The 25,001-nt window shown below is 44.9% G+C and overlaps 1 protein-coding gene across 1 annotated transcript in view; it reads right to left on the bottom strand.

Annotated features, from left to right (window-relative positions):
• Positions 1 to 25,001, bottom strand: part of elapor2b (endosome-lysosome associated apoptosis and autophagy regulator family member 2b) — a 126,449-nt gene that overhangs the window by 10,146 nt on the left and 91,302 nt on the right. The window contains exons 13-21 of the mRNA XM_072563084.1: positions 21,718 to 21,855; positions 21,370 to 21,633; positions 16,249 to 16,422; positions 14,636 to 14,825; positions 9,631 to 9,727; positions 8,683 to 8,784; positions 7,146 to 7,272; positions 4,281 to 4,459; positions 1,160 to 1,325 (exon numbers count right to left, since the gene is read on the bottom strand). Of these exons, the coding sequence (XP_072419185.1) occupies positions 1,160 to 1,325; positions 4,281 to 4,459; positions 7,146 to 7,272; positions 8,683 to 8,784; positions 9,631 to 9,727; positions 14,636 to 14,825; positions 16,249 to 16,422; positions 21,370 to 21,633; positions 21,718 to 21,855 (1,437 nt within the window). The remainder of the gene's footprint in view (positions 1 to 1,159; positions 1,326 to 4,280; positions 4,460 to 7,145; positions 7,273 to 8,682; positions 8,785 to 9,630; positions 9,728 to 14,635; positions 14,826 to 16,248; positions 16,423 to 21,369; positions 21,634 to 21,717; positions 21,856 to 25,001) is intronic.

Below are 25,001 nucleotides of genomic sequence, written 5' to 3'. Positions count from 1 at the left end.
GGAGTAACAAGAAGATGGATTACTGGGCTAATGGTAGACTACTTGGTAGTGTGGATGAGCAGAGGGATCTTGGTGTCCATGTACACAGATCTCTGAAAGTTGCCACCCAGGTAAATAGTGCTGTGAAGAAGGCATATGGTGTACTGGGCTTTATTGGTAGAGGAATTGAGTTCCGGAGTCCTGAGGTCATGTTGCAGTTGTATAAGACTCTGGTGCGGCCTCATCTGGAGTATTGTGTGCAGTTTTGGTCGCCATACTATAGGAAGGATGTGGAGGCACTGGAACGGGTGCAGAGGAGGTTTACCAGGATGTTGCCTGGCATGGTAGGAAGATCGTATGAGGAAAGGCTGAGGCACTTGGGACTTTTCTCATTGGAGAAAAGAAGGTTTAGGGGAGATTTGATAGAGGTGTACAAGATGATTAGGGGTTAAGATAGGGTTGACAGTGAGAACCTTTTTCCGCGTATGGAGTCAGCTGTTACTAGGGGACACAGCTTTAAATTAAGGGGAGGTTGGTATAGGACAGATGTTAGGGGTAGATTCTTTACTCAGCGAGTCGTGAGTTCATGGAATGCCCTGCCAGTATCAGTGGTGGACTCTCTCTCTTTATGGTCATTTAAGCGGGCATCGGACAAGCATATGGAGGTTATTGGGCTAGTGTAGGTTAGGTAGGCTTCGGTCGGCGCAACATCGAGGGCCGAAGGGCCTGTACTGCGCTGTATTTTTCTATGTTCTATGTTCTAGTTTAAATACCATTGGCCTGGGGTTCTGGATTACTAACCCAAGGATATTAGTGCTCGTCCCCCACACCCGTATATTGAACTAACTGTAAAATGAATCAAAATGTGTGGCGCTGGAAAAGCACAGCCAGTCAGAGAGCATCAGAGGAGCAGGAGAGTCAATGTTTCAAGCATATGGTCTTCATCAGGAGCTTATGCCCGAAAAGTCGACTCTCCTGCTCCTCGGATACTGCCTGACCAGCTGTGTTTTTCCAGCGCCACACGTTTTGACTCTGATCTCCAGCATCTGCAGTCCTCACTTTCTCCTCACTGTAAAATGGATCAATCCTTTTACTACATTTTGCATTATGTCCACAAGGCCTGCACAAGTAGCAGCCAGAGAAACCTACTGCACGAGAGAGAGAAACGGATATTTCTCACCTTTGAAGTTAATGATTTCAGTTTCCCCAGTAAGGAAGGTTTATTGGAATAAACAATTTCATCTTCGTTATCTTCACCTTCCATTATAGCACAACTGTCAGCTGCAGGCAGTTCCACTTCCCTCGAGTTTGTGTTCATCACCAGTCTCGAGTATTTGTACTCTAACCTAAAAGGAAAAAGCAAATCGAGCCTGAGAACGAGGAGGGGCTGGTGGAACACACAAATCTCTCACAAGGACACAAATCCAAAAGAAGTGTGGACGCTGGAAATCAGAAACAAAAACAGAAGTTGCTGGAAAATCTCAGCAGGTCTGGCAGCATCTGTGGAGAGAAATTAGAGTTAATATTTTGGGTCCAGTGACCCTTCCTCAGAACTGATGGTAGCTAGGGAAAGGATGGATTTGTACAGAAGATGGGGTGGAGTGAGGGGGAGGGGTAAGGTGGAGCTGGAGCCCAAATAGAGAAAAAATCCATTGGACAGATGAAAGACTGGTTAAAGGTCATTGTGGGGGAAGGTGGCACCATCAGAATAGATGCAACAGAGATGGAGGAACTGGGAGAATGGAATAGAGTCTTTACAGGGAGCAGGGTGAGAGGATGTGTAGTCAGACCTACTGTGGGAGTTGGTGGGTTTGTAGTGGATATTAGCGGCTAGTCTATCTCCAGAAATGGGAATACAGATGTCGAGGAAGGGAAGTCGGGGGGTGGGGGAAGTGGGGGTGGAGAGATGGACCTAAAGATGGAGGTGAGTCCTCCTTCTCCCTCAACCAAGGATTCTCCAACACCATGGCTGACAGGGTCCTCAGTCGGTTCTGACCCACCTCCCACACTCTGGCCCTCACCCCCCTCTCTCCCCTCCCACAACTGTGATAGGATACTCCTTGCCCTTACCTACCATCCCACCAGCATTCACATCCAGAGGACCATTAGCCGCCATTCTCACCATCTCCAATGGGATTCCACCACCACCAGGCACACATTCCTCTCCCCTCCCTTGTCCACCTTCCACAGCGACTCCCATCGGGGCACCCTAGTCCACTCTTCCTTCACTCCCAACAACCCCGACAGCCCTGCTACTGCTGAAGGTGTAACACCCGCCCATTTCCCTCCTCCCTCCTCAGTATCCAAGGGCCCAGACACACCTTCCAGGTGAAGCAGCACTTTACCTGCACTCCCCACAATCTAGTCTGCTGCATTCACTGCTCCCAATGTGGTCTCCTCTACACTGGGGAATCAAAGCACAGACTGGGTGACTGTTTCACAGAATATCTACATTCTGTCTGTGAAAAAAGACTGAGCTTCCAGTTGCCTGCTACTTTAACACCCCATCCTGTTTCCTGGCCAACGTCTCTGTCTGAGATTTGCTGCAGGGCTCCAGTGAAGCTCAGTGTAAGCTGGAAGAACAGCACCTCATCTTCCACTTGGGGACCCTACAGCGTCTAAGACTCAATACAGAGTTCAACTGTTTTCAGCCCTGAGAACCTTTCCCCACAATTTCCCCCAACCCCACACTCTCGGCCTTGTCATCACATTGGCTGCTGCCACTGGTCACATACTCCGTTTAAGGGAATGAATAAAAGGGAACTTAGGGGCAAGTTTTTTTTTTACACAGAGGGTGGTACGCATATGGAATGAGCTGCCAGCAGAAGTGGTTGAGGCGGGTGCATTAACAACATTTAAAAGGCATTTGGACAAATACATGGAAAGGAAAAGTATAGAAGGATATGGACCAAGTGCAGGGAAATGGGGTTAGGTTTGATGGACATTTTGGTTGGAATGGACCAGTTGGACAAAAGGGCCTGTCTCCGTGCTGTAGGACACTATGATACACAGCCCACTGTCAGCCACTAATAGTTCCCCATTAGTAGCTATTGATTCCCCCAGACTGACCTTTAACCACCCCTTTATCTGTCCAACTGTTTTTCTCTCTCTTTGGGCTCTATCTGCACCTATTGGTTTCTCTCCCCACCCTATTTTCTGTATAAAAACCTAGTTTTTCTCTAGCTACCATTGGTTCTGAGGTAGGGTTACTGAACCTGAAACTATAACGCTAATTTCACTCCACAGATGCTGTCAGACCTGCTGAGATTTTCCAACAATTTCTGTTTTTGTGCCTTCACAAGTCCATTTTGTTGCCAAATTTCTTATGAATGTAAACAACATAAACAAGTATTTATATCCCACCTGTAACTGAATAAAAACTCCGTGATTGACAGGAGTATAAGGTATCAGCATAGACAGTCAAACTCTTGGTCAGAGTGTTCAAAAGGGGGAAAGCAATGTAGAAAGGTTTGATGCAGGAATTCCAGCGTTTAGGGTCTGGGCAACAGAAAGTACAATCACCAATGGGCCAGTGATTAAGATTGGGAATGTCCACGAGGCTAAAATTAAACCAGGTCAAAATGCTGATATAACACCCATGTAGCATTTAACTTTTGAATACTCTCTCTCAGTGCTTAAAATTCCTATATCATTGACACAAGGAGGTCAAAAGCGCAGAAGAAGGCCCTTTGATCCATCAAGTCTGTGCTGGTAAAAACACCACTTCACCATTCTAATCCGGTTTTCCAGCATTTGGCCCAATGCCTTGTCTGTCTTGGTATTGCAAGTGCATGTCTAAATACATCTTAGTGTGATGGGGGTTCCTGCCTCTCCCACCCTGACAGGCAGTCAGTTCCAGATTTCCACCAGCCTCTGGGTGAAAAAGGTTTCCTTACATTGCCTCTAAACCCTTAAATAAGTGTGCCATGGTCATTAATCCCTCCACTAGATTCTGCCTGTCTATCCTATATCTCTCATAATTTTATATAACTCAATCACGTCTCCCCTCAGTCTCCTCTGCTCTAAGGAAAGCAACCCCAGTCTGTCCAATCTCTCTCCAACACTGAAACTCTCCAGCCTGGGCAACATCTTGGTAAATCTCCCCTGGACCTTCTCCCAGTGATATCCCATTCCTCCTTTAAGGTGGGTTCCAGAACTGCACACAATAACTCTAGCTGTGGCCCAACCAACATCATACAATTCTAGCAAAACGTCCTTACGAAAACCGAATCAAATGACATTTGTTTGGAAACAAATACCACGTATTCTCAAACATTCAGACCATTTCTCTGTGAACTTACTTCTTGTTCTTTTTCCAGAAATAACAGGTTAATATCACCAGCAGCACTGCAGTAAAAGCTCCAATTCCGACAACAACTTTCAGCCAAAAATCTATCATCTCACAGTTGGCGATGCTTTTCGCAGGAAGTTTGACACCTTTGTTGCACACTTTCGGCTCCTTCCATACGTACGTGGTTTCCTAAAATGAGAAGTTATTAAGTTTCATGATTAAAACAACTGCAGCAAAATGTGGGATCGCTTACCACGGGTGGTCTTCCTCATTCCTGAAAAAACATGTCCCAGCCCTACCGACTGAGAATTTATAACAAGGGAACACCATTCCTGACTATCGAGTTTACATTGGTTCAAGGGTTGGATAAATGGGTTGGCCAGAAGCATGAGAGCAGAGTAGGCCAGTCAGCCCATTGACACCACTTCGCCATTCAATAAGATCACGGCTAATCTGATCATTCTCAACTCCTGCCTCTTCCCTGAGGATAACAAGAATGACCCTAGGCAATTTATTCAGAGCGAAGGGATGACCCTTTTGGAATGAGATGAGGAGGAATTCTCTCAGCCAGAGGCTGGTTAATGTGTGGAACACATTGTGACAGAAAGGCTATGGAGGTCACGTCAGTGAGTGCAGTAAGACAGAGATAGATAGGTTTTTGACTAGCAAGCAGATCAAGAGTTATGGGAAAAAGGCAGGAAAATGGGGGCAAGAAACATATCAGCTATGATTAAATGGCGGAACAAACTCGATGGGCCGAATGCCCTCATTTTGCTCCTCTCTCTTAAGGCCTTATAACTTCTGCAAAGGGTGTATGACAAGGGCTCTGGAATAATTATATGCAAAATATTATCGCTAAGGTGGGGACAGTAAAGTTATATTACACTGAGTAGCCATTTGATGAACCAGCTTTGGGTGCAATGATGGTTTAACAGTTAATTTGTAATGAGGACACATTGAGGTTCAGATGGAACATATGGATTCCCTCATCTCTGCCCTCCATCTTCATCAAGCCCTTTCCTCCTCATATTCATTTAGTCTTGACTTTTTTTTTATCAGGCCTGTACGAGGCTGGTAAGGCCAGCATTTGTTTACCATCCTTACTTGCCCTTGGAATTGGTTTGCTCATCCATTTCAAAGGGTAGTTAAGAGTTAACCACACTGCAGTGGGTCTAGAGCCACACGTACTCAGACCAGGTAGAAACAGTAAATATTATTCCCAAAAGGACATTAGCAAACCAGGTGGCTTTACAACAATCAATGATAGTGTTGTTGCTGATGATGAGCCGAAGTTAAATACTACTAATGGCACTTCAACCCATCAGTGCAGACCACTAGCCTGGCCCTCTGGGTAATTAACCCAATAACATTACCTTAAAGCTGCTCTGCACAATTCCTGACATTTGACCTGGACGGAGGGTAGCTGTGCCCTGCTTTGGGGCAGGAGCTGGAGCTCCTTCTGGACAGGGGACATCCCCCCCCCCAGTGGGACCAGCAAAGGAGGTTACAATACCAGACCCTAACCGTCCTGGAGCCAGGCTTCCACCCGGGCCAGAACAGTCTAATCGTCTGGACGAATGTCCAATGCTATAGGAAGAAGGTCCACACTGCCATTCTCTGTCTGCGGCCTCACCCTCACCCTCTCTCTCTCTCTCTCTTTGCTACTGCACCAACCTCCCACCAAGGCTCATGCTCTACCACTCTCACTACTTCTTGCAACACCTCCCCCCTCACCCATCCCAAACACTAACCCCACTAACCCTGCCTGCCCTCTATGCTTCACCTGTGCCAACAGTAACATCTGCCATCTCCCTAAATACCTGTCCCTCTCTCAGTCCAGGAGGAAAACAGCCCCCAACAGCGCACAAAGATCAAGGCGGGATGTGGGGTGTGTGACATCTATCGCCTCACTCCCTCTGTGCACAGCATCCTGACTCCAACCGCTCTGAGCTGCTGACTAACCGTATCTAAACCCCTGGACCGGTATCAGAGGCTGCCCTTGACCTTCAGTGCCGGGACTCCCTGAACCAAGGCTTGACAGAGGACTAATGACAACTACGACAAAATTCCTGACTCTGTGCCTGCATTAAACAGCAAGGCCAGGCAGGGGCACCGTGAGCATCGGGGTCAGCTCAGACTGAGTGAGCACTCTGACAGGGTCCCTGAGCTGGGCGGCAGGGGGGTGGGGGTCGTGGTCTCCCTGAGCTGGGGTGGGATGTGGGGTTTGTCCTGAGCACACAGTGTCTTTGCTACAGCGTTACAATGAGTGTTCCTTGGGTAGCCCGAGGGGCACCACTGAAGGGCAGAGTGGCCTTTAAGTGGATTGGAGAGGTGCCATAGGGTTCCTAGAGACTGGCAGATGTCGAATACCAATGTCCATTGATATGCAGTGGGTGTGTGTGATCAATACCCACAGAGAACACCCATTCTGATTTCCATGTTGAGAATTCTAATTGTCGAGTCTGTTTGGTGTGCTTGTTAAGATGAGAAGCTGAATATTAATTGTGTTTAACATGCACTCATCCTTATCAATTGGCATCCTTATCACGTTGCCTTGTGAAAATCTCACCACACTGATTGGCATAAGCAAAAACGTTGGAGCGAGATGCTCCCGATGTTGAGATGGGCTTTGCCAGAATTCTCATCTGATTCTGCCATCAACGTCACTACCGCCCCCTTCAATTAGAGCCCTGTAAGATTCTGCCTTAAGGTTCTAACCCAGTACTTTACTCGTTAAATCTAATTATGCCCATTCTTGAGATAATGAACAATAAATATTTGAGAAATGACCACTGCCTTATGAACATGCAACGCTGCTAAATATAGGATTCATCTCGACGATGTAATATTCTGCCAGCTCTCTCCTCCAGCTTACCTGAAGACCCCCTTTACAAGCTCCCTCGATTGCATGGTAGTCAGCTGATGTGCAGAGTGGACAGGCTTGGAGAGTTTCCCACAGGAAGAGGAATGTGCATCCATCACATGTCCCACCCGGACAGCCACTGGATCAGAAAGAGAAACTGCAGTCAGACAAACAGCTCCTGCAACGGAGAAAACTGGGAGGACGTTTCTCTAACAAAAATGAAAAGATGCTGTAAAAGTCAGTAACAAAAGTAGAAATTGTTGGAAATGCTCAGAAGGTCTGGCAGGATCTGTAGACAGAAATCAAAGTTAATGTTGCAGATCGAGTGGCCCTTTCTCAGTAACATTCTCTCCCTGATTAACCTTCCCGTCTCCTGAAGTCTCCCAGCAGGTGATGATAAAACAAGGAAGCAATGTTTAAAAAATAAATCACTCCAGTGCAGTAGGGAGATCTGAGCAGGTTTACATTCAAAAGGAATCCATCCTTTAGAACGGGGAAATAAAATCCATCAAGTGGTCATTCACAGGGTGAGGGCATCACTGGCTAGACCAGCATTTACTGTCCATCCCTAATTGCCCAGAGGGCAGTTAAGAATCAACCGCATTGCTGTGAGTCTGGAGTCACATGTAGACCAGACCAAGTAAGGATGGCAGTTTCCTTCCCTAAAGGACATTAGTTACCCAGATGGATTTTTCATGATTACAGGAAATTGGCAGGAGTCTGGGCTGCTCATTAAGAGGGCTAGCACAAACATAGCAGACCAAATGGTCTCCCGCTGTGCTGCCACCATTCCATGGTTCTAGAATTCTCAATTGTATGACTCTAAGTAACCCCAATGGGGGGGTAACAATGGGGTTCCCCAAATGAAGGACAAAATAACAGTGCTGTCTCCTAGGAATCTACCAGCAAACATATTTCTGTACATTTAGTTCCAGTGATTATGTTAAATTTAAAGCTGTAATGAATCCAGTGGATAGATTAAACATTCTGTTATAGGCAAAGGAATTGGCCAGTTGGAGAATAAGGATGTGTGGATACAGGAATAACTACACATCCTATCAGTTCTGAAGCCAATGGCCAAGAATCTCATCAACTGAACTAATCCGCAAAAGCAGGAAAGAGAAAGCAAGGAGAAACAGAAAGAAGTATAGGAAGAGATGAAAGACACCAGAGTGAGAGGGAAGAGAAAGAAAGGAGAATGGGAGCTTGCATGTTTTTACTATTAAAAGACAGCAACTTTAATATGAGTAAATTGATATATACAAATTGTCTCATTGTCATATGTCACGATATTAACATTACAACATGTCATAAGATGTATGTTAGATTCAGCAATAGAAGTCAGTTAGCTGAGTTGGCTGGATGGCTGGTTTGGTGATGCCAGCAGCGTGGGCTTGATTCCCATTGCCATGGCTACCATGAAGGTAACCTCTCCCCTCACCTGAGGCATGGTGACCCTCAGATTAAGCTGTACGATAAATTAGGCCATTCCATGAGAGAGTGGGAACTACGGCAACGTTACTTTTCATTCAGTGAATGTAATGAATACCTTGGTACAGAGATTTCTCCTTTCCCATCCTTTCCTGGATCACATCTTATTGTTATGACTGTTCCACGGCCATTTTCACATGATGCTGTTGACAGAGATGACCTGCAGTGATAAATCAGACAATAAAATCCTTTAGGCTTCACCTCAAAATCCTCCATGTGTGAACCAGTCAAAACCTGATTCAGAGTCTGCAAAAGAACATCAGAGAAAAAAAACAATCTGCGAGTTTCACAATAATTGGAAATCTGGTATGAAATGACAGGGACATAGGGTCACAAACAGCATGGTCAAAGGTTAGAATCCAGCCTCATATTTCAATCAGAGAGCATAAGGATCAGATTGCATATGGTTGGGTCAAGTTTGGGGGAAGCTTATGATGGGGGATGAAAATGATTTTGTTATGGCAGTAATCACATTGCTCTACCTAGTTATAAACATTTACTGTAACACAATCAAAAGTGATAACCGTCATGTTTAAAAAGATTGTTCACGGGATGTGGGTATCACTGGTTGGACCCGGCATTCATTGCCTGTCCCTAGTTGCCCCCTGAGAAGTTGGGAGTGAGCTGCCTTCTTGGCCCACAATGCCGTGAGGGAGGGAGTTCCAGGATTTTGACCCAGTGACAGTGAAGGAACGGCGATATATTTCCAAGTCAGCATTGTGTTTAACTCACACCCTTTTCATTACAACTCTTACAATGCCTTTGAACAATCAAACTGCTCAAGTCAAAACATGATACAAATAACAGCTAGCAAATGAATAAAGTGGGGATTGAGCCACCGTACTATCCTAGGTCTGTACATTGGGAACACTCAGCTGCTATTGTCCTTGCAGGGTTCAGAAAGGCAGTGTGTGGGGAATCATCCACTGGTCATGTTCCACATGCCACCAAAAATTATCAAGCTGCACAAATTGATTAGTGCTCCCAACACACCCTGTCCACTTACATGTAGAAGAAATGGATGTCAGGTAGGTGGTTTGTAGGGGCAGGAAAGAACTCTGGTCTCGCAGTAATATTTTGAATGGATGCTTCAACAGTTGCTCCTGACAAAACACAAATTCCAAAACAAAATATCTAAGTGCAAAGTATGAGAAAACATTGGTTTACTAATTTTCAGTGTTACTGAAGAAGCGATCCGTAATCTCCAGTGAGTAAACATTCCCAGATAAACCTGGAGTCAGATACAGTAGTGGTTTTAGGTTACACAGCTCGTTCAGTCCACAATAATCAGCCTATAAAAAACATACCCTGGCCTCGAAACATATGGAACAGGATAAAGTTACTGCGTTTACCTGAAAAGTACATGCTAAATTCACAGGAAAAATTAACATGTATCCATTCTAGAATTTGTATTGGCATATTAAGTCTTAATGACTATCAAACAACAAACTAACTTCTAACAAGTATAGAATTTCATTCCTTCAGATTTTAATTATTGCTAGAGATGTTCTAAACATGTCATTTCATTTTACATTGACTTCTTTTTCAATTCAGAATTCCATCTTTCTTTCCCCCTCTTTTGTTAAAGACTTTTTTTTAAAGTTTTGGTCCATTGACTGGAAAAAAATGGACCCTGCCTTTAAAAGGCAGAGAAAGTACAGGAGCTGTTTGTAACTTTGGAAAAACAAGTGAGTGATGCATACTTTGGGGGACATTGAGTCCAAAAAGCTCAGTCATCATTTGTTGTGGGACCAGAAGGGCTCAGCGTAGTAACAACCCTCTGATTGGTCAGACTGCAGTTTAACACTGATCCTGTGAACAGTGGAAGAGAGGGAAGCAAGGATACCTCCAGACACTATCCGTGTTGATCTCCCTCTCCTCTTTCTCTGTAAAGTTTCATCCTTTAACTTTCTGCTGAAAGAGCAGAACAACTACATGCAGAGAAACTGCAAGAAATAATTCTAAAACCCAACCAAAGTCCAACCAACAACCAGTGAACTACAGACTGACTGTCGCTGTGTAATAACCATTGAGGCATTGTCAAAGGATTGAGAATTGGGAAACACACGAATCCAGATGAGTTATTTTGGACTGGTGGTCCAGAACTGTGCTATCCTGAATATCGTGTCTATTCACTCATAAAATTTTGATTCTGATTTTTTTTTCTGTTATGTTTGTTAGTTTATCAGTGTGTGTGTGTGTGTGTCTGTGCTTGTATGCATATGTATGTGTGTGTATTTGTCAAAAGAACATAGAACAGTACAGTACACTACAGACCCTTCGGCCCTCAATGTTGTGCCGACATTTTATACTACTCTAAGATCAGACTAACCTGGATGGCACAGTGGCTCAGTGGTTAGCACTGCTGCCTCACAGCACCAGGGTCCCATGTTTGATTCCAGCCTTGGGTGACTGTCTGTGTGGAGTTTACACATTCTCCCCATGTTTGCATGGGTTTCCTCCCACAGTCCAAAGATGTGCAGGTTAGGTGAATTGGCCATGATAAATTGCCCAAAGTGTTAGGTGCATTAGTCAGAGGGAAATGGGTCTGGTTGGGTTACTCTTCGGAGGGTCGGTGTGGACTGGTTGGGCCAAAGGGCCTGTTTCCACACTGTAGGGAATCTAATCTAACCTACATACCCTTCATTTTACTATCATCCATATGCCTATCCAAAAGTCGCTTAAATGTCCCTAATGTATCGAACTCTACTACCACCGCTGACAGAGCATCCCACACACCCACCACTCTCTGTGTAAAGAACCAATCTCTGACATCTCCCCTAACCCTTCCTCCAATCACCTTAAAGTTATACCCCTTGTGGTAGCCATTTTCACCCTGGGAAAAAGTCTTTGGCTATCCACTCTATCTAAGCCTCTCATCATCTTGTACACCTCTATCAAGTCACCTCTCATTCTTCTTTGGTATTGTTTAAGATATATAAGTTAGAAATCTCATTCTTGTTCATTTCAAAGTATCACAATAAATGTTGTTATTGTTTATTGTTACTGAAGGAACCTATTTTGGTTTGTTTTTATCATGGGGAATTAGAATTAGATTTTATTGTCATGTGTACTCAAGTACAGAGATAATGGAGTGTAGTGAAAAGTGTACAATGTCACCATTCCCTGGGCCATCTTAGGTACAAAGGTATAAAACCTTAGGTATAAAGCAGAAAAATAAAGAAATAAAGTTAAAAGTTCAATGTTATGGTCCTTTTTAAGTGTTTAGCCATGGGCCTGGATCTTTCACCATGAATCTGTAGACCATCACCAGCACAAAGCAATCTGCCTGCCTGGAGTCCCTCCACCATACCACCCCCACAGAACCATGTCACCATTCTGAGGCATAATCTTGCCTCTACTGATGACCTCGCTGTCACAACGTCCATGCTGGGCCAATCTCAGCAAGGCCTCCACTGCCTGAAGCTACCGGATCCCCATATCGGGCACTCAGCCCAACCTTGCCTCCCTCCGCCACCGTCATTACATTTACATTTTTTACATTACATTTACATTACATTATTACACTACATTACAGAGTGGAAACAGGCCCTTCGGCCCAACAAGTCCACACCGCCCAGCCGAAGCGCAATCCACCCATTCCCCTACATTTACCCCTTACCTAACACTATGGAAATTTAGCATGGCCAATTCACCTAACCTGCACATCTTTGGACTGTGGGAGGAAACCGGAGCACCCGGAGGAAACCCACGCAGACACGGGGAGAAGGTGCAAACTCCACACAGTCAGTCGCCTGAGGCGAGAATTGAACCCGGGTTTCTGGCGCTGTGAGGCAGCAGTGCTAACCACTGTGCCACCGTACCGCCCACCGCCCATTACCATGAGCACTAACACGGTGCCCTCTGCCACAGGGAAGAACCCTCACATCAAACACGCTGAAACCGCCGAGCCCACCAGGGAAGAAAGAAAAAGCAGGGACAGACAGAATAAAGTAAAAGGGAATGGGGAAGACAGGCTCCATGCAGGAGGCCAGATGTTGCACTGCTACTCCCTACCATCTTGAACCCGGAGCAGTCAGTGTGCGGTAAATTAAGGTATTTTTAGGTACTAACTCATCATGCTGTCATAAATCTAGGAGGAGTGGGGCCTGACTTCCAGCTCAAAATCTCAGTGGGTCAGGACACTTCACATAATTTTCTCTTTGTGTAATTTGGCACTCAATTAAAATGTTGTCCTTCACCTCCCTGCCCGCCATAAGATTTTGTCAATCTGACGGGTTGAGGTGAAAAGCTAGTGTGAATTTTGCATCTCCTCCACATCCCCACCCCCTGATACACATATAAAATAAAACCAGTGGCCAGAACAGTGCTGCTGCACACAACTCTGAGGAGTGTCAATGTTGCAGGAAATGAGCCACATTTAGGCCTATTCGGGCCTTGAAATTACCAGCTAAAGACTATTTAAGGACCTCATTCCCCTCTGTCACCTGAACATAGGGTGAGGAAGAAAACATAACTCCCAGCCTTCACCTCTACCAGCTCAGGGAAAGATGGGAAGGGAGGAGGTGTGAATTGGTGGGGGTGGGGCGGGGAGGAACTAAAGAGCTGCCCCCTGTGCCCTCATCCACCCCACGAGATGGAAACCACTCCTGTTGTGCCTCCCAAATCTCAGGAACACCATCCTCCACCCTCCCCTTGCCAGGATCCCCGACAGAAATCTCCAGGCTTGGATGGAAGTCCAGAATCCTTCCTTCTCTTGGGGCTCCTTTGGGTCCCAGCAAGGATCACCACCTGCTTCTGCTGTTGCTGGGGCAACTCCACAGCCGGGCAACCAAATTGACTGGCTGCTGTCTGAGGGAGGGACTTCCTGTGCCTGTGGGCGGGACTAGTCCCAGAAACTCTATTGAGTGTCTAAGTACAATAAATGACCGCTGACTGTGAATCATTGCTAATCACGGAAATACAAACCATGCTGAAAAAAAATATTTCACTCAGTGTGGTACCCAGCTGTTGTTTACACTTTCATCATATGCTGCATGTCTAATTTTATAGCTAAAAAAAGAGAGAACGCAACAGTATGGAGGGATGTGGTGGTTTCTACATAATTACAAGAAGTCATTAAGCACTTACACCAACTAATAGGAAGATAAATAGGAAACTGGCCTTTATTACAAGAAGTTGAAATACAAAGTAATGAAATCTTGGTATAACTGTGCTTGGTCATGGTGAGAGGAAATCTACAATACTGTGTACAGTTTTAGTCTCCTTATTTAAGGAGGGATACACTTGCAGTAGTTCAAGAAAGGTTCATTCTGGCTCAAGAGATTGTAAATCAGTCTTAGCAATTTTTCTAGCTGCACCATTCTATCAGGATGCATCACAGCGTGCTACTGCAGCTGTTCTGCCCAGGACCGTCAGAAACTACAGAGAGTTGTGAACACCTTCCATCCACTGACTCCATCGTCACTTATCGCTGCTTTAGAAAGGCAGCCAACATCATCAAAGATTCTTCCTACCCTGGTTATAATTTCTCCCAACCGCTTCCTTCAGGCAGAAGATACAAAAGCTTAAACAAACGCACCAACAGATTCAAGAACAGTTTCTTCCCCTCTGTTATCTGAATTCTGAATGGAACTCTCAAATTTTAAATTTAATGTTGACCTTGTTGTTTGTGCACCTTCACTGCAGCCGTAACATTGTATTCCTCACCTTGTTCTATCACCCAATGATTTTAATATGGTATGATTGGCTGTACCACATGCAAAACAAAACTTTTCACTGCACCTAGGCACAGGTAACAATAATAAATCAAATTTTAAAAAAGACAGAGGGTTCCTGATGCTCGATAACTGTCCATCGGAAATTTTAACTTCCAAGGAAATTCCTACATAGCCAGTGCACCAGGACTGATATGGTATGTCCCACCTCAGAGTATCCAGAGACCAGAAGATCTGGACTATCACCTATTAAGAATGACATGTGACATTTTCTAACATTCAGGTAAAGAAGCTTCTCTAAATCTGTTCTAAAATTACATGACTGTCACTGACCTAGAAAGGCATCAGCCAGACTGATAGACTGAGATGACAGTGCAGTTCGGAAACTCCTCCCATCTGAGGGAATGATCGTCGATTGACAGACAAAAGAAGCAACAGAATTGCTCAATTCATTGGGATCGCTGTGTACATCCTGGACCGTTACATCAGTTACATTATCAGAGCAAATGGCTATCTTTTTCCCCTGCAAGGAGAGAGAGGAATTCAAACAGTTCAGCATTAATACTTACAACCAATGACTTTATGGAAAATGCCCTTTTACAGGCTGCATGTAACATCAGGGATTGAGAAATTGAGAATCATTGAGAAATTAATACACTGAAATCTTTTAAAAACCTGTAATCCAAATACACGCTGTGACACTCAAGTAACTTTAACAATGGTTAGGATAAAATGATCAAAGCCTTTGGATCGGTTTAGGCTCTATAATTTCTGATGTTCCTCAGATATTACAGACCCTAATGTGTTGCATTAAAGGGGGTAAGAATTTGCAATCAAATAGCAAGCAGGGGACATTCCAAAGTGCTTCACAGCTAATAGAGTACTTCTGAAGACAAGGGAGTACTCAAGAACAGTTTCTTCCCCTCTGTTTTCCGAATTCTGATGCTTGTCCACAAATCATGGGAGACATGATTGTCCACAAATCCCTGATGGTGGCAGGACAGGTTAAAAGGGAAGTTAAGAAGGCATATGAGACGTGTCTTTATCAGTCGACACATAGTTTAAATGAGTAGGAAGGTTCGGTCAGAGCTGTACAGGACTTTGAGGGCACAGCTGGAGGACTGTGTGTCATTCTGGTGTCCCGCTATAGGAGGGATGCGATTACCCTGGATGGGGTGCAGAGGAAATTCACCTGGGATGGAGCAGTTTAGCAATGAAGAGAGGCTCTTGGGCTGTTTTCTTCATAGCAGAGAAGGCTGAGGGGGTATAAAAGATTATGAGGAGAATGTCTGGGAGGGTAGCTGAGGCGGGAAACCTCACAATTTACAAAGTACTGGGGTGAGCACATGATGTATTCAATGCTATGGGCCATGTGCTGGAAAGTAAGAGTAATGTAGATTCAATGTGTCTTTGACAGTATAGACATGATGTTCTAAAGGGCATCTTCAGTACTGTGTGATTCTATGATTCAATAAATTCTAGTTATTGTATCACATTGAAAATGTGGGAATAAAACTGTAACATTGCAAGCTCCAACAAACAGGAAAAGTCCAAAACTCAAAATCAGAATGTAGTCCCATAAAATGTAAAACACTCTTTAATCAAGAAAGAGTAAAATTCTGCACATCATAATCTGATGACCTCATTCAGATTGCAATTCCCTTGCACAGTTCAGTGCGAAACCAATTTTAACACAGAAATATACAAAATACAAGCGTCTAAACTCACTGTTTTGTTTAATAAGAATTGAGCACCTTATGTTTAAATTTACTTTGGGTGTGCGATTTAGTGAATTTATTACGAATGAATAACCAACATCAGCAAAATGCTCTGGATTTTACATTTCCCATGCTCCCAATCAGAAATCTCTCTTTGTTTCAACAAATCTGCATCATCACAGATGAGATCGAAGTGAAATATTCATGGAGAGATAAACAAAAACTTACCTCATTCCCACATAAGCTAATGTTAAAAAAATGGTAATACTTTGTTCCTCTTGAGGTGAAACTGGGTCCATTCATGAAGGAAGCCACACCACTGATATTGCTGAGCTCAAATGTTAGAGTCCGATTCCCCAACATGTGTCTAAGTGAACAATCGCTGAAACAAATAGAGTGATCCTGTTTTAAAGAGAGGGTGAAGACAAATCAGCTTTGAAGTCAAATTACAGCATCGCCCTCCACACACTTACACACAAATCCTGTGGCATTTGCTGGTTGTTGAGAAATATTTCCAGAACTTGTAGGCCACATCTGGTGTGGAACAGTTAAATTGCATTGGCAACATCCAAGTCAGAACCAATCAAACCAAAACACCTGGTTAAATGGTCACTTGGTTCTCATGGAGGTCAGTACTGGTGCGGCTGTTACAGTGATTGCAGAACCAGGCTTTTAACAAAATTCACTCTGGACTCCAACTCTTCCATTTGTGCAAGACTTTGACTAGACTGAGAATCTATATTGGGGAACTTTTACAGATTAAGGGTACAACTTCAGTTCCAGTCTCTTATGACAAAGCAGCTGGTTCAGTTCCCACTGATTGTAGTAAAAGGCTCGGGCCCAAGCTTGATGGGACAGAACTGGTTGAGCACGGTTCACCTTGATTGGCTGAACATTTTTCCATTAGAACATGGTTGCCTGAGTGAAGTCCTAATTAAATAGCCAGAGGTTTTTCAGGAATGGTTAGGGAGTATCAAAAGAGACAAGACTACCTTGCACATTGGCCAGGAAGCAATTCCACGATCCTGCAAGGCCCACCAGTGCCATTTTTAGATTAGATTAGATTCCCTACAGTATAGAAAAAGGCCCTTTGGCCCAACAAGTCCACACCGACCCTCCGAAGAGTAACCCACCCCCTCTGACTAATGCACCTAACAAATTTGGACAATCAAGCATGGCAAATTCACCTAACCTGCACATCTTTGGAATGTGGGAGGAGACCGGAGCACTCGGAGGAAACCCACGCAGACACGGGGAGAATGTGCAAACTCCACGCAGACAGTCGCACAAGGCCCTTACAGGCAAATCAGGAGGCTGGAGAGGGAACAAATCATCAAACCAATCCAGTTTGTGGCAGCTCCAGTCATACCAATTGTGAAGCCCAGCAACTCAATTTGCCTTTGCCTGGATTTTAAGCAAACGGTAAACTGCTTCTGGCAGCTGGATAAATACCCAGTCCCTCACACAGCGGATTTAGACACAAAGCTGGCGTGGGGGGGGGGGGGGGGGGGGGGGGGTGTCCTGCACAAAGCTGGACATGAGCCACATGTACCTACAATTGCTGTTGGTTGATGATTGTAATTTTTCAGTGGACAGCGGAAAACATTTTACAAGGTCTACCCCAGGTCACTATTTACCTAGATGATGTGCTAATAATAGGGGAAGACCAATAAGTAGCACTTAGAGAACTTAAAAATAGTCCTTAGATGTTCCTCCTACTGGACATATGCCTTAGAAAGGGAAAATGTGTGTTTAGGTCACTGCAAGTGACTTGCCTGCAGAGTTGCCAAGACCAAGTTACACTCATTAAAAGATAAAGGGGAACCAAAGGTACCCCAGCTCCCAGCGGAGCTTAGGCCTTTCCTTGGGCTGGTGAATTGTGACATAAAGTTAATTCATAACCTGACCTCCATCCTAGCACCTTCACACCAACTCCTAAACAAGGGTCAGCCTTGGGAATGGTCGTGTAGCTGCCATAGCTTTCAGTGAAGTGAAGAAATAGCTATCATCTTCGAAGGTGTTGGATCACTATGCTCCCAAGCGAGATCTGATATTGGCACATGAAGCCTCCCTGTATGGCATTAGGATGGTATTAGCTCACAGCAACCCAATAGAGAGGAACGCCCAAAAGCCTGTGCATCCAGGACCTTGGCTAATACAGACCATAAGTACGCCCAGACAGACGAGGAAGGTTAGGTGGGGGTCATACTTGGAGTCAGAAAGTTCCACCAACACCTTTATGAATGTAAGTTATGAATGCAATAATAACTGACCATAAACCCTTGCAGTGTCACCCATAGCTTCAGACTGTATTCAGCAGTGGGCTCCAATACCAAGTGCATATAATCACAAGTTGGAACACTGTCCAGGAGACCAAGTAGCAAATGCACTTGCATTGAGTTGCCTCCTGCGAGTACAGCTGCATATGTCCCAGGAAGAGTCCGTAAGTTTTAAATTTTCTGGACACACTTCCAGTCACAGCCGACAATTTCAGACTTTGGACACAAAGATCCGGTCCTGGCAAAACTGAACCAGCTGGTGATGATGGAGGAAACCAAAGGGCCATCACAACCAGAACTGAAACCTTTTTGGACCCAGAGAGACCAGATCACTGTGGTGGACGGCGTATTATTACAGGGAGCACAAGTGATTGTCCTGAGCAAAGGTCACCGTCAGATACTGGCTAAACTCCACCAGGATCATCCAGGGGTTTCCAAAATGATGGTGTCGGTGAGAAGTTATGCCTGGTAGCCAGGACTGGATACAGATAGTCGATTTGGTGTGGCAGTGCCCAGAGTGCCAACAAGGACACAAATTACTGCCAGCAGCCCCTTAAGTTCATGGGAATGGCTGGATAAATCTAATCATCCCGGACTTGAGGCAGAGGGTGAAATGGCACCAGGAACCCCAATGCCAAACCCAAGACTCCACTAAGCACGAGAGGAAGTTTACTTCAGGGGATGATGTTTGGAGTAGAAACCCCAGGAATGGCCCTGCTTGGATGAGAGGCATGGTCAACACAAGATCAGGTCCCGTGATGTATAAACTTCGGATCATTACGATGGTCCTGAACAAGCACGTGAACCACAAACAGCTGCAAACGCACAAACAGTGCAGGAACAAAACACATCCAGCCCCTTGATTGCCTTCCTGACTGTGCTGGAACCTGTGGAATGTTGTTTGTGATGGACTGAAGTGGGAAGGCAGCAAGAGGTTTGAATCGGGGTTTCACTGGGAGTAATGAGGGTGATATTGTGGAGGTAGGAATTGATGCATTTGTTCGTGGTTAGCACATGGACTTAAAGCTGTGCCCAGAGTTATATAGAATTTTTTGGCAGCAGATGAAGGTTTGATACAGAATTGTCAAAATTATGTTGAAGGAAATGGTTGCTCATGATGGCAACTAATCAGCCGGCCGGTACAGTGTCAGTTATTCAGGATGGTGACAGCAAGGTCAACCCATCTGTTTTCAGAATCAGTAAAAACTGTCATATTAAATGGCCTAATAATTACTCAATTGTCAGGGATTAACTTTATGGGTTAGTTTATATAAAACAGAGAAATACATAGCAAGTTATAAAGCAGACATTGCAGGCTGTGGTAGAGTAAAACCAAGTAAGCTATAGCTATGGGTACAACAGACAATAGGTGCAGGAGTAGGCCATTCTGCCCTTTGAGCCTGTACCACCATTCAATATGATCATGGCTGATCATCCTTATTCAGTATCCTGTTCCTGCCTTATCTCTGTAACCCTTGACTCCAAAATCCTTGAGAGCTCTATCCAACTCTTTCTTAAATGAATCCAGAGACTGGGCCTCCACTGCCCTCTGGGACAGAGCATTCCACACAGCCACCACTCTCTGGGTGAAGACGTTTCTTCTCATCTCTATCCTAAATGGTCTACCCTGTATCTTTAAGCTGTGTCCTCTGGTTCGGCACTCACCCATCAGCGGAAACCTGTTTCCTGCCTCCAGAGTGTCCAATCCTTTAATAATCTTATATGTCTCAATCAGATCCCCTCTTAGTCTTCTAAACTCAAGGGTATACAAGCCCAGCCACTCCAGTCTATCAGCGTAAGGTAGTCCCGCCATTCCAGGAATTGACCTTGTGAACATACGCTGCACTCCCTCAATAGCCAGAATGCCTTTCCTCAAATTTGGAGACCAGAACTGCACACAATACTCTAGGTGTGGTCTCACCAGGGCCCTGTACAGCTGCAGAAGAACCTCTTTGCTTCTATACTCAATCCCTCTTGTTATGAAGGCCAGCATGCTATTAGCCTTCTTCACTACCTGCTGTACCTGCATGCTTACCTTCATTGACTGGTGTACAAGAACACCCAGATCTCTCTGTACTGCCCCTTTACCTAAATTGATTCCATTTAGGTAGTAATCTGCCTTCCTGTTCTTGCCACCAAAGTGGATAACCATACACTTATCCACATTAAACTGCATCTGCCATCCATCTGACCACTCACCTAACGTGTCCAGGTCACCCTGTAATCTCCTAACATCCTCCTCACATTTCATCCTGCCACCCAGCTTAGTATCATCAGCAAATTTGCTAATGTTATTACTAATACCATCTTCTATATTATTAATATATATTATGAAAATCTGCGGTCCCAGTACTGATCCCTGCGGTACCCCACTGGTCACTGCCTGCCATTCCGAAATACAGCCGTTTATCACTACTCTTTGTTTCCTGTCAGCCAACCAACTTTCAATCCAAGTTAGTACTTTGCCCCCAAAACCATGCGCCCTAATTATGCTCACTAACCTCCTACGTGGGACTTTATCAAAAGCTTTCTGCAAGTCCAGGTACACTACATCTACTGGATATCCCTCGTCCATCTTCAGAGTTACATCCTCAAAAAAGTCCAGAAGATTAGTCAAGCATGATTTCCCCTTCATAAATCCATGCTGACTCTGACCTATCCTGTTACTACTATCCAGATGTGTCATAATTTCATCCTTTATAATAGACTCCAGCATCTTTCCCACCACTGAGGTCAGACTAACTGGTCTATAATTTCCTGCTTTCTCTCTCCCACCTTTCTTAAAAAGTGGTACAACATTAGCCACCCTCCAATCTGCAGGAACTGATCCTGAATCTATCAAACTCTGGAAAATAATCACCAACGCCTCCATGATATCTCAAGCCACCTCCTTCAGTGCCCTGGGATGTAGACCATCAGGCCCCGAGGACTTATCAACCTTCAAACCTAACAGTCTCTCCAACACTAATTCCTGGCAAATATACAGGTGAATGGAGGTAATATCTGTGTCCAACACAGCACCATTTTTAACTGCTCAGTCTATAAGATGGTAATGTAAGCACATACAGACCTTGTCACTTTTGCTGCCCGGTCCACAGGGGATGCATGCCTCTATACCATACGCGTGATGAGCTGAGAGATAGGTATCTGGAGGACATTCCTTGCACTGATTTGTCTCTTTCTCAATATAGTGTCCAACTGGACAAGGCACACAGGAAGAACTTTGCTGATCAGGTCCAAGGGCACAAGGCCGGCAATGTGAAGACACACCATTTTCCGCATTGCTCACCGTGATGGAGTAGATCTTTACATTATCATTCACAAACTTTCTGATCTGAAACATTAATTTGACAAATTAAAATATGCCTTCATGTGTTCCATTCAGAATGAAGACCTAGAAAAACAAATACTGATTTACCTCTTGAGGAGAACTTGATCGTTGGAAAGCCCAAGTGTAAGTAATTGGTACATTCTTCGTTAAGACATGAGAGTATGATTGTCGCTCTTTAGTACCTTCCCAAGATTCAACAACACTTGTCGTCTTTCTGTTTATATCCTGAAAGTTAAAAGGAGTTCATTTCTGCTGGTACTTTTCATGGATTCACTGCAATAATGTTACTGATTATTCCTCTGAGAAATCTCCCCATAGAGATTTGCCAAGAACACAATCACCCTATAGAACAAGAACAATCATCCTATAGAACAAGAACAATCTCCCTATAGAACAAGAACAATCACCCTATAGGACAAGAACAATCTCCCTATAGAACAAGAACAGTCACCCTATAGAACAAGAACAATCTCCCTATAGAACAAGAAGAATCACCCTATAGAACAAGAACAATCTCCCTATAGGACAAGAACAATCTCCCTATAGAACAAGAACAGTCACCCTACAGAACAAGAACAATCTCCCTATAGAACAAGAACAATCTCCCTATAGAACAAGAACAATCACCCTATAGGACAAGAACAATCTCCCTATAGAACAAGAACAATCTCCCTATAGAACAAGAACAGTCACCCTATAGAACAAGAACAATCTCCCTATAGGACAAGAACAATCTCCCTATAAAACAAGAACAATCTCCCTATAGAACGGACTCCTCTTTAACTAATTGTGAGAAACGGGGAGATTATCCACAACGCGCTCATGACCCCTGGACATGTGCAGAGCTGCCCTGTGATGTTAGTGACTGTGACAGGTCACAGGAAGAAGCTGCACAGGTATTGCTGACATCACCAAGCTCTGTGCACGGCCATCAACAACAATGCATGCACTACTGGCCAGGGGCTGAGGGGGGAACGTGAGGCTGGGGAGAGTGAGGGGTTGGGAGTGTGGGCGAGGTGGAGGTGGGGGTTGGCATGAGGGTTTGGAGCTGAAGGGTGGGGGGAGTGAGGGGCTGTGGGGGAGGTGGAGCTGGAGCATGGAAGGAGTGAGGGAGAGGTAGAGCTAAAAAGAGTGAGGGTGTGGGGAAGGTGGAGCTAGGGAGGGGTGGGGGAGTTATATCTGGGGGTTGAGGGGAATGTGTGGGGGGGAAAGCTGAGGGTGTTGGGGAGGTGGAGCTGAAGGGTGGGGAGGTGGAGGGGGAGGTGGAGCTAGGGAGGGGTGGGGGAGTTATATCTGGGGGTTGAGGGGAATGTGTGGGGGAGAAAGCTGAGGGTGTTGGGGAGGTGGAGCTGAAGGGTGGGGAGGTGGAGGGGGAGGTGGAGCTGAGGAAGTACAGGAAGCACACAAAGGCTGGGAGTGAGAGAGAGTGGAGACTTTGACTAGGAGCTGGCCTGCACTGTGGGCAGCAGATGATGTGGGTCGCTGCGGGGTGGAGAGGGAGGAGGATTGGAAGGCGGTTGGCATGAGATGGGGGTGGCACTGAGCTGCTTGTTCTGTGGTGAGGAAGACAAATCAGAATGGAATGCATTACTTATATTAAACAATAATAAATCCGAGGCATGTTTCTCAACACACATTCTGCAGTGCCATCTTTGAGATTGCTGTCTCCCATTCACTGACCAATGACATTGGCTTCTCTTAGTACCACCATTTATCACAGCCGTGGTGGGAATCAAACCCAATTAATATTCTGGCGGCTACATTCATGTTAGTTTGCTTTCGTCGATGTATCTCCCTCGCCATCCTGATGACACTGATGTTGGAGAGAAAAGTGGTTCCTCACCACCTCACCAAATTAGCATCGAGTTAATGGTAGAGAGCACCAGAATTGATAATAATCCCATCTCGGACCTAACTGTTTTCCAACACTGGCCCCTGTCCAGTCATCAGGAATGGGAATTCTGGCTGGTTTCACTGCCAAGGCCTGGGAAGCTGGGGTCCCTTTTTCCAATCCAAGCTGGGATCATTCAGCCCAGAAATACTCAGAAGACATTTGAAACTCTCAGGGTCGGTCTGGGTGGGCACTACACTGGGGAAGTTCACAGATCTTAAGAAAACTCTTAGCTTTCAGTTTGGTTATGGCTGACCAGTCTAATTATAAACAGACACTGAAACAGAACCTGGGACCCTGGTGCTGTCAGGCAGCAGTGCTAACCACTGAGCCACCATGTCATCACTGAACTAATAATCTAGAACCCCAGATTCATCTTAACGGCTGGGTTCAAATAGCAGATGGTAGAATTTGAATTCAGTAAAAATCTGGTATTAAGAGTCTACTGATGTCCATTAATCCATTATAGATTGTTAGAAAGAGAAGCCACCTCTTCATTAATGTCCTTTAAGGGAGGAAATCTGCCATCCTTGCCCAGTCTGGCCTACATGTGATCCAGACCCACAGCAATGTGGCTGATTCTTAACTGACCCCTGGCAGTAAACACTGGAATAGCCAGTGAAGCCCACAATCTGAAGCTGAGCAATAAGAGAACAACTTTTTTTTTAATGATTTAATACAGACAGTATAGTACCAGGAAGTGTAGTACATTTAGCCCTGACCTATTTATTAAAGTTAAAATTTTATATTTGCTTCCGCAGTCTCAAGAGTAAAGCAAAAACCTACAAGGACTAGTGAAAGGATTCAGAAAAGATTTACAAGGATGTTGCCAGGGTTGTGGAGGGTTTGAGCTATAGGGAGAGGTTGAACAGGCTGAGGCTGTTTTCCCTGGAGCATCGGAGGCTGAGGGGTGACCTTATAGAGGTTTATAAAATCATGAAGGGCATGGGATAGGATAAATAGACAAAAGTCTTTTCCCTGGGGTGAGCGGAGTCTAGAACTAGAGGGCATGGGTTTAAGGTGAGAGGGAAAAGATTTGCCCCAGAGGGCACTGGAGGCCCAGTCTCTGGATTCATTTAAGAAAGAGTTGGATAGAGCTCTCAAGGATTGTGGAATCAAACGTTATGGAGATAAGGCAGGAACAGGATACTGATTAAGGATGATCAGCCATGATCATATTGAATGGTGGTGCAGGCTCAAAGGGCAGAATGGCCTACTCCTGCACCTATTGTCTATTGTCTATTGTCTATTTAAGAGGGACCTAAGGGGCAACATTTTCACCCGGGGGGTGGTGCATGTATCGAATGAACTGCCAGAGGAAGTGGTGGAGGCTTCAACATTTTAAAGGCATCTGGATGGGTATATGAATAGGAAGGGATAGAGGCCAAATACTGGCATATGGAACTAGATCAGTTTGGGATATCTGGTTGGCATGTACAAATTGGACCAAAGGGTCTGTTTCTGTGCTGCATAATTCCAC

The sequence above is a fragment of the Chiloscyllium punctatum genome, chromosome 44 (assembly GCF_047496795.1).
Source record: "Chiloscyllium punctatum isolate Juve2018m chromosome 44, sChiPun1.3, whole genome shotgun sequence".
NCBI lineage: Eukaryota > Metazoa > Chordata > Chondrichthyes > Orectolobiformes > Hemiscylliidae > Chiloscyllium > Chiloscyllium punctatum.
Note: the sequence above shows the minus strand (reverse complement) of the source record. Positions and strands in the feature narration are given on the sequence as shown.